Genomic DNA, 15291 nt, shown 5'->3' on the forward strand with positions numbered 1-15291 from the left:
ATTATTGCACCTGTATCCATGGTTCATAGTAGCATTGGTTTAAAATTGACAGTATGAACCAAAATCTCTCCAATCTAATAGGAGGAGCCTTTTCTGTATGCTGGAGTGAATCACATTGTATTGCCATAGAAACCTTACCTGGAAACAATTTACTTCCTTGTAGGCATCCCAAAACTAATGTATACCATTTAAGCAGATTAAAGAGTAATTGATATGCCATTTCTGTTTCTATTCCTGTAAGAGGAGAGCAGCAATATTTGGCATTACATAAACAGAACTGCTTAGAGAACAGATGCTATATATGTTGCTTTAACTCATTTTTTTAAAGTTACTATTCCTCTTAAGTTTTTATACAATATTGAGGTTTTGTTGCTAAAAGAGCAAGAAGTCCTGAAGGGGTATTGATATTTCATCTACATGAAATGCCAGCAGCTGATGAAGAATTTAAAGTGGATTAGAAATTTCAGGTTTCCTCTCTATATTGAACAGGTTTCTTGCCATCTCAGTTTTTCACATCTGTTTCTCGTTAGCAAATGCAAGCTGTTGTTTCAGTGTTGTAGGAACACTGAGGCAAACTTTGCACATGTATACCCACACTAGCTTCCCCAAACCAGAGGAGCTTGGTCATCTTTTTCAGGAAGAAAAAAAAAAGCATATGGGTTTTGCTTCTACAAGCAGAGAAAGTGAAAAATTCATTCAATAAAGAACTTTGTTATTAAAGTAAAAAAGGGTAGGGACTGAATTATTCAGCCACTGAACTTGCTGACTAATTGCTCTTCTCTCCACTGCACTTTATCACTGTAGATTAATCAGGATGTGATCAGCAATCGCTGCCTGGATCAGTTCTTCTGCCTCATCGGGTGCAGTAATTGCAGTCACAGGTGCACAGTGGAAGCAGGCAAACTCTTCACAACTTGAGACCAAAACACCACTACAGAGGAAGAAGGCAGGAGAACTGGTCTTTCTTATCTACACAGAGATCCAGAACATACTCTCTAGGGTAATTATTACATTACTAGAGGCTCAGTGCATGAAATTCGTGCATGGGGGGGTGGCAGTCCCTCAGCCTGGCCTGCACTCTCTCCAATCTGGGACTCCTTGGGGGATGTCCGACTGCCAGTTAGGCCCACAGGGACCAGGCCTAACTGGTGGCCGGACATCCCTCTCACAATCTGGGACTGCTGGCTCCTAACCACTTGCCTATCTGCCTGCCTGATTTCCCCTAACTGCTTCTGCCTGCCAGCCTGATCGCCCCCTAACTGCTCCCCTGCCAGCCTTTTTGATGCCTAACTGCTCCCCTGCTAGCCTGATCGCCCCCAACTGCCCTCCCCTGCTAGCCTGATGGCTCCCAACTGCCCACCCTGCTGGCCTGATGGCCCCCAACTGCCCTTCTCTGCTGTAATCCGTGTCCTCCACCAGGACCAGCCTCCTCCACACCACGCAGAGCCATGGGCCCCCCAGGTGCGCACGGCCATCTTGTGGCAGCCATCTTGTAGTAGCCATCTTTGTGGCAGCTATCTTTGTGATGGCCATCTCTGTGGTGGCCATCTAGTGGTGGCCATCTTATGATGAAGTCACGCATGAGGACCACCTAGGCTTTTATTAGTATAGATTTGCTCCTACTTTGTTTGGGGGTACAGAACATTGCAAAGGTTAAGCAAAGCCTAACACAAAACCAGACAGTTCATTTTGCTTGACCCACCCATGAATTATATTGATTAAATAGGTAATTCTCTCTTTTATTTCCTGTGGAACACTAGTATTCATTTAAATGTTTGTTTCCTTGTGATGAGAACTTTTAGATTTTACTTAGCTATCATTACTATATTGTACATGACATCCCAGAACTTACTTATTGTGTAACTGGGAGTTTGTACTTTTTAATCACCCTTCATCCAATTCTCTCACCCTCCACTCGCACCTCTCATTACCACAAATCTAGTCTCTTTTTATGTGTTTTTTTAAGATTCCACACATAAGTGAGATCATACAGTATTTGCCTGTTTGTCTTTCTCTGTCTGACTTATTTCACTTAGCACAATGTCCTTAGGGTTCATCTATGTTGTCACAAATGTCAGGATTTTCTTCCTTTTTTATAAATGAACTAGAGGCTCAGTGCATGAAATTCGTGCACGGGGGTGGGGGTGTCCCTCAGCTCAGCCTGCACCCTCTCCAATCTGGGACCCCTTGAGGGATGTCTGACTGCCCGTTTAGGCCCAATCTGGGCAGTCGGACATCCCTCTCACAATCCAGGACTGCTGGCTCCCAACTGCTTGTCTGCCTGCCTTCCTTATTGCCCCTAACCACTTCTGACTGCCAGCCTGATCACCCCCTAACCACTCCCCTGCCAGGCTGATTGATGCCTAACTGCTCTCCTGCCAGCCCGATTGCCCCTAACTGCCCTCCCCCGCTGGCCTAGTCACCCCTAACTGCCCTCCTATGCTAGACTGGTCACCCCCAACTGCCCTCTCCTACAGGCCTGGTTCCCCCCAACTGCCCTCCCCTGCTGACCCAGTCACCCCTAACTGCCTTCCCCTGCCACCCTCACTGCCCCTAACTGTTTTCCCTGCAGGCCTGGGTCCCCCAAAACTGCCCTCCCCTGCAGGCCTGGTCCCCTCAACTGCTTTCTCCTGCAGGCCTTGGTCCCCCCCAATTGCCCTTCCCTGCAGGCTTGATCGCCCCCAATTTCCCTCCCTTGCAGACTTGGTCCGTCCCAATTGCCCTCCCCTGCTGGCCTGATTGCCCACAACTGCCCTCCCTTGGAGGTCTGGTTCCTCCCAACTGCTCTCCCCTGCTGGCCATCTTGTGGCAGCCATCTTGTGTCCACATGGGGGCAGCCATCTTTGACCACATGGGGGCAGCCATCTCATATGTTGGAGTGACAGTCGATTTGCATATTATCTTTTTATTAGATAGGATAGAGGCCTGGTGCATGGGTGGTGGCTGGCTGATTTGCCCTGAAGGATAACCCGGATCAGGGTGGGGGTTCCCTTGGGGCATGGGGTAGCCTGGGCAAGGTGCCTGTGTTGGTTTGCAGGATGGCCACACCCCCCAGCAACCCAAGCATAGGCTGGAAGCAGGTATCTGGAATTTATCTATCTTCTATAATTGAAACTTTGTAGCCTTGAGCGGAGCCCAGGGCAGGTCAGGGTGGGGGAAGCTTGGCTTCCTCCATCGCTGGGAGCAACCCAAGCCTCCTGCTTGCTCCAGCTCCATGGCCACCGCCATCTTGGTTGGGTTAATTTGCATTCTAGCTCCTGATTGGCTGGTGGGCATGGCTTGTGGGTATAGTAGAGGTACGGTCAATTTGCATGTTTCTCTTTTATTAGATAAGATAGTATTCCATTGTATGTATGTATAGATATAGGTAGATATAGATATAGATATAGATATAGATATAGATATAGATGATATAGAAATAGATAGATATCAAAACTTCTTTATCCACTCATCTGTTGATGCACACTTAGGTTTTTCCATGTCTTAGCTATTTTAAATAATGCTGCAATAAACATGAGGGTGCAGATATCTCTTTTACATTGTGATTTTGTTTCTTTCAAGTATACACCCAGAAGTAGAATTACTACATAATATGGTGGTTCTATTTTAAATTAAAAAAAAAAAAAAAAACCTCCATTCTGTTTTCCATAGCAGCTACACCAATTTTCTTTACATCCTTATCAGCATTATCTCTTGTCTTTTTTATAATAGCCATACTAACAACTATAAAATGATATCTCATTGTAGTTTTGATTTGCATTTCCCTGATGATAGTGATGTTCAACAATTTTCACATACCTTTCCAGGTTTGGAGCCCATCTTTAACTGGATTATTTTTGTTTGTATATATCATTGTTTAAGCTATTTAAAATTCACTTTTAGGCATCATTGTTTGACTGAAAAAGTCTAGTTTTTAGTTTTTAATTTTTTTAAATTTGTCCATTGCTAACTTGGCAGCATTCTATTCTTCAATTTTCTCATCATAAAATAAGGATTAAAAAAAAAGTTGTTTGTGCCTAGCCAGCATGGCTCAGTGGTTGAGCACCAACCTATGAACCAGGAGATCACAGTTCAATTCCAGGTCAGGGCACATTCCCAAGTGGTGAGCTTGATCCCCAGTAGGTGGCATTCAAAAGGTAGCCAATCAATGATTATTTCTCATCATTGATGTTTTTATCTCTCCCTCCCTTTCCCTTCCTCTCTTGAAATAAATACATATATATTTTTAAAAAATGGTTTTACTTTCCTGACATTCCCTTAATTTCAAATGCATAAAAGAAACTGCAAAACTATTATTTTCTAAAGCATTTGAGATCTTGCTCCCTGGCATATGTTATTAGTTTGCCTCAAAAAAAAAAATCATAAAAATTTTCAAAAAATGGTGTTGTATGCTTGTTTTAAGAAATAAAAGAGAGAATTATGTAATGTTCCTAGCATTCAATATGTAGGAATCTTTTGTTTTCTTCCTTATTAATGATAAGTTATGTAACACTGGTATACATTCAGTTTCCCATAACTGGTTAGTCACCATAAAACAGTGTCAGGACACAAAGGTTATGGTGCCATAAACCTAATCTCTCCTTGGTTGTGCCTTTATCATTGAAGACTTCTTTAGAAATCTGAAAGTTTAGGTTAACCCATATAAACTATCATCTTGCCCGCAAAAGGGGCTAGTTCCAGAAGGTACCCATCAGTAACAGAGGTCAAATGCAATTATCTATGTATTTCACTCTGGTCAAATAATTCCTTGGTACCCTCAAAGTCAACTGTGGTTTGAGTTTTATACTGGGAAGAGCACACTATAACATTAGTTGGGCATATCTCTATTCCCTGCTATTAGCTTGGAAAGCCAATAGTTAACCATTTTAAATTAAATATTATCCCTTTAAATTGGAAATGAATTAGACCATGGTATTTCCCTTGGCTCAAGGATAAATGCCATGGAAATTAAAGAAAATAGTTCTAATGCCATGAAACACAAAGGTCAGATAGGGTGAGATGATTACTCTCATTATTAACATTACTTTGCATTTAGATAGCCCCTCTCCTGTACCAGACTCATTCTCATTCTAGCCACTGCTCAGTAGCTGAGCTGCTTGTGAAGCTCCTAATGACATCAAGAGTGATCTTGATATGGAAAAGTGAGTCAAGAGGGGAGTGAGCAATTAACCTCTAGGCTTTATTAGCTCACTCTGATCTTTTGCAAATGACCTGCAAAAGTAGACTTACTTGAAAGTAATCCTATATAATAAAAGCCTAATATGCATATTGACCGAATGGCAGAACAACCAGTGGAATGACTGGTTACTATGATGTGCACTGATTACCAGGGGTCAGACGCTCAACACAAGAGCTGCCCCCAGCCCACAGGCCCCAGGTCAGCCAAGGGAGGTGACTGGCGAGGGCTGGGGTTGGAGCCGGCAAGTGGGCAGCACCAGGCCAGCCAAGGCGGGTGCCAGCAGGGGCCCCCTGATCACCCCGCAGGTCACCCCACAGATTGGTCCTGATTGCTGGCCAGGCCTAGGGCCCTTACCCATGCATGCATTTTGTGCACCGGGCCTCTAGTACCCATATAAACTTAAAGCCTCTCCTGGAATTCCTGATTTATCTGGATTTCAAATGTTTTTAAATAGAAATTTTAAATTGCAACAGCGTGTGTGTGTGTGTGTGTGTGTGTGTGTGTGTGTGTGTACGTTTAGAAAATTTGGATATTTGTTGTCTAAGCCAGACAATACTAAAAATGCTAAGATTTATAAAGACAAACAGAAATTAAAAATAAGAGGCTTCGTTATCCTTGTTGAAAATAAAGGAAAGGACTTCTCCCTCTTTTAGACCATTTACATCAGAAAACATAATTGTAAGTACTTTCTCCTCTCCTTGAAATGCATGTAAATCCTGTGGAAAATTAGACAGGTCTTTTGTCAGTTCTATGACCTAGAAATGTCTTTTTCAAGACCTGGGAAGTATCTCTTGAAAATGTAAATATCAAAAAAGAAAGCACCCCGTGGGAGGGTGAGAGCCTAACTTCAGTGGGATCCGCGCTTCCAGATGGCAAAAGTACCTCCTTTCATAAAGATACGAGGATTTTATTTTCCTCTGGATAAAGCCATTACGCTAACAGAATTATCAAGTAATTTTAGGATAAACTATGTGACAAATGGTGGTGTCAAGTCCTCCTACTTCAGGTCTTGTTATTGTTTATCTTGAAAACATATCCGTAACGGGTTGCATCTGCTTGGCTATATACGAGTAAAAGAGTGAGATTTCTTTCTGTCTTTGCAACCTCTTAGTGGATTGCCTGTGATGAGCACCACATTCTAGCTTAATGTTTATTCAATGATAAAAGCGTTTTTATCTCTACTGTCTTTGTGGAGAGGATTTCTGGATTGAGAGACTTTTGTTTTTAATTGTTTCCCCAACACATGACTGAGCTTTTAATTGGAAGAATGGACTTGAGAGAATAATAGAATATACTCTGTCAGTTGTTCTTAACCATAAATGTGCATTTGACTCATCTGCAGGATTTAAAAATACAGATTCCAAGCACCATACTCAGAGATTCTGCCACTACATATTTTGGGTGAAGTAGTAGAGTCCACACTTTAACAACTAGCCCAGGTGATTTTGATGCAAGTGGTCAATGGGCACCATTGTAAATAGATGTTTTAACATAATTTTTTAAAATTTACCATATGAAAAATTATTCCTTTTACTGTCCTAATCACTCCCTGGCTCATTTACATATTTTATTTACCTTTACAAATATATAACTACAACAGCAGCTAGATCCTCTCTGCTAAGCAATCTTTTTACATTTGGGCTTTCTTTTACAGAGTAAGAAAGCATTGACCATCCCTCTCAGGGCCTGGCCCAATCTCTGGCCCCTCACTCTCAGAGCCCCTGCCTCCCACCTCACTGCAGAGATAGAGACCATTAGCATCTCTCAACTCCTCTGCCTGTGTCTTATTTCTCCTTTGCTCCTAAATCAAAGAATCAGCTACCACTTTTCAAGGTTAACTCTTCGACCTGTACCTTAAGTCTCATCCACATTTTATTTCCTTGTTATCTCAATTATTTCAAATTTCTGGAGTACTTTCCCATTACTCATGTATACTCAGTTGTCTCTAGTCCTCTAATCCTAAAATTCTTTTTTCTCATTTAAATAGCTGAGTTAGGTTACTTCTTCCTTTCCTTCACCACCAAAGTTATCTAGCTAGTAGTCTACTTTCATAACTTTAATTTCCCTGTTCCCCCACTTCTTGCTGCACAGGGATTCAGGTCTCACATAGCTGTTTCCAGTGTCAACCTCTCTCCTTAGACCCAGGGCCATATTTCCTACTACTGGACAGACGCTGCCACTCTAAGCTCTTAAAGCATCTCAAGTTCATGTTTTCCAAACCCAAATTTCTTTCTAAAATATGCAAGTGCCCTATACTTTTGCTGTCAGGTAACAGTATCAACATTCAGTTATCCATGTTCAAAACATCCTCTAGTCCTCTCTCACGTCCCAAATTGAATCAGCCCTTAAGTGCTGGTGGGAGTCCACCACAAAGTATCTATGCTCCCACTGTCACTGCCTTCATGATATTTCTCTTGGTCTCTAGTCTCTCCTGATGTGTGTCTATACTTTTCCCAATGTTTGCTTTTTACAACAAAATGTGACCTTTGCAAACTCTTCAGAAGGTATGTTTAAAAAGACTAAATGACTCTTCACTGCCTATAAAATAAAGACAAATACTTTTATTACACAAATAACACATCAAGTATTCTTGCAAAAAAAATGAACCTGACTTTACTCAAATCTCTAGCTCTAATTAGTTTATAGGATATACAGGAAAGGAGGAGCATATTAAATGACACGTCAGAATGGCAGTCAACCAGATCTAGAGTGTCAGAGTCCTACAAAACAAATGTCCAAATTACTTAAAGAGATAGATAAAATTTTAGAAAAGCAAAGGACAGAGAGGAACGGTTATAAATTAAATTAGATTTAAGACACATATTAATAAATGTGGATATTTTAAAAGCAAAATGCCCAAGTATTAGATAATATTAAGGAATCATTAAGTTTATTAGATGTGCATATGAAGTATAATGATTTTTAAATTCTTCTTTGTTATGAATTTATTTTAAAATATTCCAGAGATGGGATTGATAAGAAAGATAAAACAAAATTTGTAAATTTTGATAATTGATGGACTGATAATCAATATAAGTGCTCTTTTTATTAATATCTACTTTTGCATACATTTGAAATTTTCCATAATAAAAAAAAAAGTAAAACACAAACAAACCAATGCAAAACATCATTTCTGGTATTCAAAACCATTAACAAACCTGCTTTTGCATACTTACCTTTAGACATTCTCTTTCCTGACCTCCATGCTTTAGTTAACCTGCCAAACATCTGCATCCTAGGTCTGAGCTCATGAAGACATTCCCACACACTTTGGTCTTTACTCTGGAGCAAGCCAGATTGCCTCTCTGCAGATAAACTAGAAATCTCACATCAACTATGTAACAACCTACTGATTGCTCTGTGCAAGTGTATTGTTGCCCTATCCTGCTCTGGACACAGGAGTAATGACAGGTATGGAGAATTGAAAACGTGGTAGAAGTTTTTCAATTTGGATGGCAGACTTGAAAAAGTAGTTTCAGATTGTCTAACTTTTATTTTGAAAATGCTGAACTGTGTTTCTATAACTTTAACTCATATGAAATGGCAAATACTTAAATGAATTGTTGGAATTACATCTCATTGAGTGGAGATTTGAGGAAGCTGAGAGACATGTTTATCAATATGGTCAAAATCTCCTGTCACAAAATTGATGGGTTGCTGTGAAATGCACTCTGAAGCTGGCCGGGTATTTTAGTGGTGACCAACATTTTATTGAAATAGTATTTTTTGAGTATTGCATAATATTTCACAATCATTTCTTAAGTGTTATTTCTAATCAGTCTATTAGCATATATGAGCAGTTTTGAGAGTCTGAATTAACTTATGAGGGAAAAAAGGCATAAATTAGGCAAATTTGGAATAAAATTAGCCTTTCCCAATTTTATCACCCACTAGCCAATATTTTTTACATCTGTGAGCAGCCATTATAATGATATTAACTACGATGAACACTTTGTATGTTAATGTGGATGTAATTTACAACTCCAGAAAAATGTCTTTTGTCAGTTGCCATTTGTTAATATCCACTTAATATAGAGGGATCCCCACACCATTTTTCATATGTATTTAAATGATTTACTTTCCAAACATAATCACTCTTTCCAGATATAATTAGAGAAAAGATTAGGCTCAGACTTACCAGGAAATCTACTGTGGAGGTTGGCATCACAGTTGTAGCCATTGAACTGAGCAGACCCCGGAAGTACTCTTATTGTTAAAAGCAACAGCAACCATATCTGTTCCATTGCAAAACCTAGAAAAGAGTTACCTATTATGTTATCACCAGCCTTCACTCTTACTTGCTGGAAATACTGAGGCTGACCTAACTCACTGTTGGATAGGTAAGCAGTCTATATTCCTGCAAGCAAAGGTCATGAAAGGCCCAAAGACTGTCAGAAATAATTATTAGCAACAAGGCAGAGATTTTGGTTACAATAAGTCAAAATTATTTTCATTCTTTGGCTTCATTTTGCTAAAGGCGACAAAGCCAGGCTTTTGTCATAGAAGAGCTACTAGTCAGGTATAAGTTATCAAGTTTGTAAAAGGAAAAATCTTTAACATAAATAGGAAAAACTCAAACTAAGTATTTGGCAGATTAGAACACCATCAGGCAAACTGACCAATTTGGAGAAAACTTTGCACTTAAAAATACCCATATACATAAAGGCAAAGAAATTTAACACTTACTACTTGATCCTCAGAGAATTCTAATGCTCTCAATGACCAAATAATGCCTGGAAAAATTTCCCCTCAACAAAGAAATTCCAGACGACTTCTCCAAATCATTGGTTTGTATGACATTTTGTCAGGAAACACAGGCATAAAGCAAAAGGGAGAACAGAAAGGCACTATGTGTGGAACTACACCATGTTTCCTTCAAGGGCTGTTCACTGGTGGGTAATGAGGATTGCTAGCCATATGAAAACCTTGAATTCTTGCAAAAACGGTAGTGGAAGATGATATTTTTAAGTTGTCAATGTGGATTGAATAAACAAACATAAATTGACTTTAATACTTAAGCACTAGTTAGTCTGGTATTTAATTATTGTTTTCTCCTCACTGTCTTTTTATTGGCCTGATAAAGTTAAAACATGTTCCAGGAGTGCCCAACTTATTCATAGAGTATAGTATTTTCACTAAAAAAAAAAATAATAATAATCTTTTAGGTTGGTGGTTTTGGTTTATGCATAAAAAGCAAAAATAAAATAAAATTGTAAATGGTTGGTTCAAATAACTTAGTGCACTTTAAAAGCTTGAGGTTTGGGGGAGAAAATGATGTTTTAGATGTCCTTAAAGATCTGCCCTTGGATGATTACTCAAGTCATTAGCAAAAGGAAGGAAATACATCTTATTTTTGAATAATCATTTTAATATAACAAGTTCATGGTGAGCGACCTCACTTTGGTGAGGATGTGGGAAAGGAAGGCATGAGTTTACACTCAAAAATAGTCTGAACAAATATTAACTCAACAGGAGCTTCCTTTCTTCAGCATTATAACATAATAGTCAGGCACAAACCTAGTGACTTTCGGGAGAATAGCCACATGTCTGATTAGTTCTGCTCCCCCAGGACAGTCCCTAAACAAAAGGCTCACACAATTGCTGACCCAGATGTGCGCTCTCTTGGCCACACCTACACCTTCATTGTCTAGCTCCTGGAGACCCTTCAGATAGATGAAGTCATCCCTGCTCTTTTGGAGACTTTGGAAGACTACTAGCAAAAAGAGCAGCTTGTTGCTGAATGGTATCTTCCACCTCACACACACCTATCTCAGCCCTGCCCCACCTCATGATAGGTGCCCTTGAGGCTCTATGCCCACACTGTTGTCTTCACTCTGGAGACGTCTCCCATTCCTAGGGATTCACAGAGTCAGGCGTTTTCAACAATGAGTTATTTTATTATTCTGAAATGCTTCCTAGCTTTTATATTCTCTCATAAGAGAAAAATAACATTTACTGAGTACACACTGTACACATAGAGGGCACTGTGTACCAGACCATTTACCGACAGTGTCTCATTCATATTCCTTATCATAATTGGATGGGACAGGTACAGAGAAAGAAAAATACATCTTAGGAAGTTTAAATAACATGGAAAACAAATAGAGAAACTGGAATTCAACTTCAGGTCTTTCTGATAACAGAGTTTACTGCACAAATTATCTGAATATCTATTACTAAATAAATTCAGTGGATTTTTTGTTTCTTTTTTTTGGGGGGGTTGCCATTTATCATCAGTTGCTTTCTTTAGATTTTTGAATTATGTACTCTTTAATATTATCTTTTTAACTGAAAATGAATAAACAAATTCTTATGTAGTGAATGTAATATGTTTAACAGATGTATTTATAATATGGGCATAAGGGGGAAACATTATGTTTTTAATAAGAGAAAGGAAGCCCTTATTATGAAAAGAGTGAGAATTATTACTATAGACTAAACTGGACACATCTGTGTTTATCAAAAATGGATGAGAAATTCAAGCTATTTGAAAGAGTCTACTGACAGTAATAGTAAGTTTTTGCTTTACCACTTTAGATCTGATCTGAGGTTGTCCAAAAGAGGTATGCCTCTCCCCTTCACACCATGAATAGGACCTCCTGCACTGTCATGGAGATTAAAATCCTTAATAAATATTTTTAAAGAAAGGAAGGTAACATTAGAAGGCAGCTTGCTTTAACAGAAAATACATTGATTTTGAAATAAGCAGATTCAAATAAATGGATTCAAATCCCCCTTCAGTCAATCTCTAGAGTTGTCATTTGAAAATCAAGGTGAGGATCAGAACACAGCATGGTCAGTCTGGATATACAGAAGGTATTAAAATACTAGTTTCAGGGCCACCACACATTGATGTGCAAGTTGTACCCTGTACAAGGGCATCCAATGGAAAGAGATGGTGACAGAGCCTGTTCTCCTTCGGCTAAGCCATGTGCGCTGGAGCTAGACTGCTCGACGCAAAGGAGTCCATAGACTAGGGGCAGTTCTGTTAAGTTGAATCACATTATTCTATTTATAACGTTATCTGCACTGGTCTGTGTTTTAGTATTAAGAAATATTGAGCAGGGCATTTTTGAAAGGACTGTATAGGCAGCATCTACATTTTGGTCCCTTATAACATTAGCAGTACTTATGGCATTTTTAAGACTTTGGGAGGCTCTTTATATTCCATCTACAAGATAAAACAAAATGATGAACTATTAATTTGCAAACTTCCTGTTTCCAATCCTATCTCCACCATTTCCCCTGAACATAGAAAATCTGAGCATCAATTCACAGTAGCAAACTTGGAGATGCTACCTTGCCACAGTTCCTAAAGTTCTTTTCTGAAATAGGGTCACTTGGGATTTAAAGAAAGGAAAGTAGCATGTTGAAACTCTTTACAGTCCTCAAAGCAGACTCCCTAGCTCCTGGGCGGGTGCAGTTCTAGACAAATGTACTCCAGTCCTGATCTGGCTCAGAAAACTTAGCTGAGCTTCCTGTCACAGGTAGAATCTTATTTCTGTGGTCTGCTGTGGGGTGGCCTGAGGTGCCTGCTGTTCCACTGTGGCTCCAGCAAACTCTGGTTAGAGATCCAGAGTAGAAGCATCTCCCCTCTTCTCCACCGTAATTAAGTGCAGGAACCAGCGCCCCTACTGTGGTGCTAACAAGGTGTACAAGGCGGCCTAACACAGCCAAATTATAAAATACCAACAATAGAGAATTAGATAGATAATCTTACCTTATAATAGAGAAACATGCAAATTGACCGCACCTCCGCTATGCCCATGATTGGGCCTGCCAGAGGCTGGGGGTGGGACTCCAGGTGGCCCATCCGGCCATTGGGAAGACCAAGATGGCTGCGGGCAATCCAGTAAGTTCCGGGGGTCTGAATGGCGATAGCCACCAGCGGGGGCGGGTCCGGGCCGAGCCTGGCGCTCCCCGGGGTGTCAGCATGGCGATCGCCACCCGGGGGGGCGGGTCCGGGCCGAGCCCGGCGCTCCCCGGGGTGTCAGCATGGCGATCGCCACCCGGGGGGGCGGGTCCGCTCCGAGCCCGGCGCTCCCCGGGGTGTCAGCATGGCGATCGCCACCCGGGGGGGGCGGGTCCGCTCCGAGCCGGGCGCTCCCCGGGGTGTCAGCATGGCGATCGCCACCCGGGGGGGCGTGTCCGGGCCGAGCCGGCGCTCCCCGGGGTGTCAGCATGGCGATCGCCACCCGGGGGGGGCGGGTCCGGGCCGAGCCGGCGCTCCCCGGGGTGTCAGCATGGCGATCGCCACCCGGGGGGGCGGGTCCGGGCCGAGCCGGCGCTCCCCGGGGTGTCAGCATGGCGATCGCCACCCGGGGGGGCGGGTCCGCTCCGAGCCCGGCGCTCCCCGGGGTGTCAGCATGGCGATCGCCACGGGGGGGGGGCGGGTCCGGGCCGAGCCCGGCGCTCCCCGGGGGGTCAGCATGGCGATCGCCAACCGGGGGGGCGGGTCCGGGCCGAGCCCGGCGCTCCCCGGGGTGTCAGCATGGCGATCGCCACAGGGGGGGCGGGTCCGGGCCGAGCCCGGCACTCCCCGGGGTGTCAGCATGGCGATCGCCACCCGGGGGGCAGGTCCGGGCCGAGCCCGGCGCTCCCCGGGGTGTCAGCATGGCGATCGCCACCGGGGGGGGGGGGCGGGTCCGGGCCGAGCCCGGCGCTCCCCGGGGTGTCAGCATGGCGATCGCCACCCGGGGGGGGCGGGTTCGGGCCGAGTGGCGATCGCCACCCGGGGGGCAGGTCCGGGCCGAGCCCGGCGCTCCCCGGGGTGTCAGCATGGCGATCGCCACCGGGGGGGGGGGGCGGGTCCGGGCCGAGCCCGGCACTCCCCGGGGTGTCAGCATGGCGATCGCCACCCGGGGGGCAGGTCCGGGCCGAGCCCGGCGCTCCCCGGGGTGTCAGCATGGCGATCGCCACCGGGGGGGGGGGGCGGGTCCGGGCCGAGCCCGGCGCTCCCCGGGGTGTCAGCATGGCGATCGCCACCGGGGGGGGGGGGCGGGTCCGCTCCGAGCCCGGCGCTCCCCGGGGTGTCAGCATGGCGATCGCCACCCGGGGGGGCGGGTCCGCTCCGAGCCCGGCGCTCCCCGGGTTGTCAGCATGGCGATCGCCACCCGGGGGGGGGGCGGGTCCGCTCCGAGCCCGGCGCTCCCCGGGGTGTCAGCATGGCGATCGCCACGGGGGGGGGGGGGGGCGGGTCGGGGCCGAGCCCGGCGCCCCCCGGGGTGTCAGCATGGCGATCGCCACCCGGGGGGGGCGGGTCTGGGCCGATTGGCTATCGCCACCCTGGAGGGCGGGTCCGGGCCGAGCCCGGCGCTCCCCCGGGTGTCAGCATGGCGATCGCCACCCGGGGGGGCGGGTCCGCTCCGAGCCGGCGCTCCCCGGGGTGTCAGCATGGCGATCGCCACCCGGGGGGGGCGGGTTCGGGCCGAGTGGCGATCGCCACCCGGGGGGGCGGGTCCGCTCCAAGCCCGGCGCTCCCCGGGGTGTCAGCATGGCAATCGCCACGGGGGGGGGGGGGGCGGGTCCGCGCCGAGCCCGGCGCTCCCCGGGGTGTCAGCATGGCGATCGCCACCGGGGGGGGCGGGTCTGAGCCGATTGGCTATCGCCACCCTGGAGGGCGGGTCCGGGCCGAGCCCGGCGCTCCCCCGGGTGTCAGCATGGCGATCGCCACCCGGGGGGCGGGTCCGCTCCCAGCCCTGCGCTTCCCGGGGTGTCAGCATGGCGATTGCCACCCGGGGGGCGTGTCTAGGCGGAGCCCGGTGCTCCCTGGGTGTCCGCATCCATGGCCACCCAGGGGGCGTGTCCTGTCCGAGCCAGGCGCTGCCGGGTGTCCCGGGTGGCCATCGCCACCCTGGGGGGGGCGATTTGGGCGGAGCCATGCGTTCCGGGGGCATCCGGGGGCCATCGCCACCCTAGGTTGGGCGTGGCAGGACTCGCCCAGCCCCTCCCAGGGTCCCTGGGAACATTGCAGGCATGTAGTTGCTGAGACCCAGACCAGGCCTCTGGCCACAGATTCATAGCTTTGCAGAGACCTAGGGCAGGGATCTGCTTCATCTGCAGAGAGACGGAAGTTCTATAGTGCCCCCAAGATATGGGTGGGCCCAGCCAGG

The 15291-nt window shown here is 45.5% G+C and overlaps 1 protein-coding gene across 1 annotated transcript in view; it reads right to left on the bottom strand.

The window, feature by feature from the left end:
• The window catches only part of LOC129147986 (zona pellucida-like domain-containing protein 1), a 45836-nt gene extending 33392 nt beyond the window's left edge, over window positions 1–12444 (bottom strand). Inside the window, exons 1-2 of the mRNA XM_054712151.1 lie at window positions 12417–12444; window positions 9318–9431 (exon numbers count right to left, since the gene is read on the bottom strand). Of these exons, the coding sequence (XP_054568126.1) occupies window positions 9318–9431; window positions 12417–12432 (130 nt within the window). The 5' untranslated portion in view covers window positions 12433–12444. The remainder of the gene's footprint in view (window positions 1–9317; window positions 9432–12416) is intronic.
• Between the last annotated feature and the right edge of the window lie 2847 nt (window positions 12445–15291).

Source organism: Eptesicus fuscus, chromosome 3, assembly GCF_027574615.1.
Source record: "Eptesicus fuscus isolate TK198812 chromosome 3, DD_ASM_mEF_20220401, whole genome shotgun sequence".
NCBI lineage: Eukaryota > Metazoa > Chordata > Mammalia > Chiroptera > Vespertilionidae > Eptesicus > Eptesicus fuscus.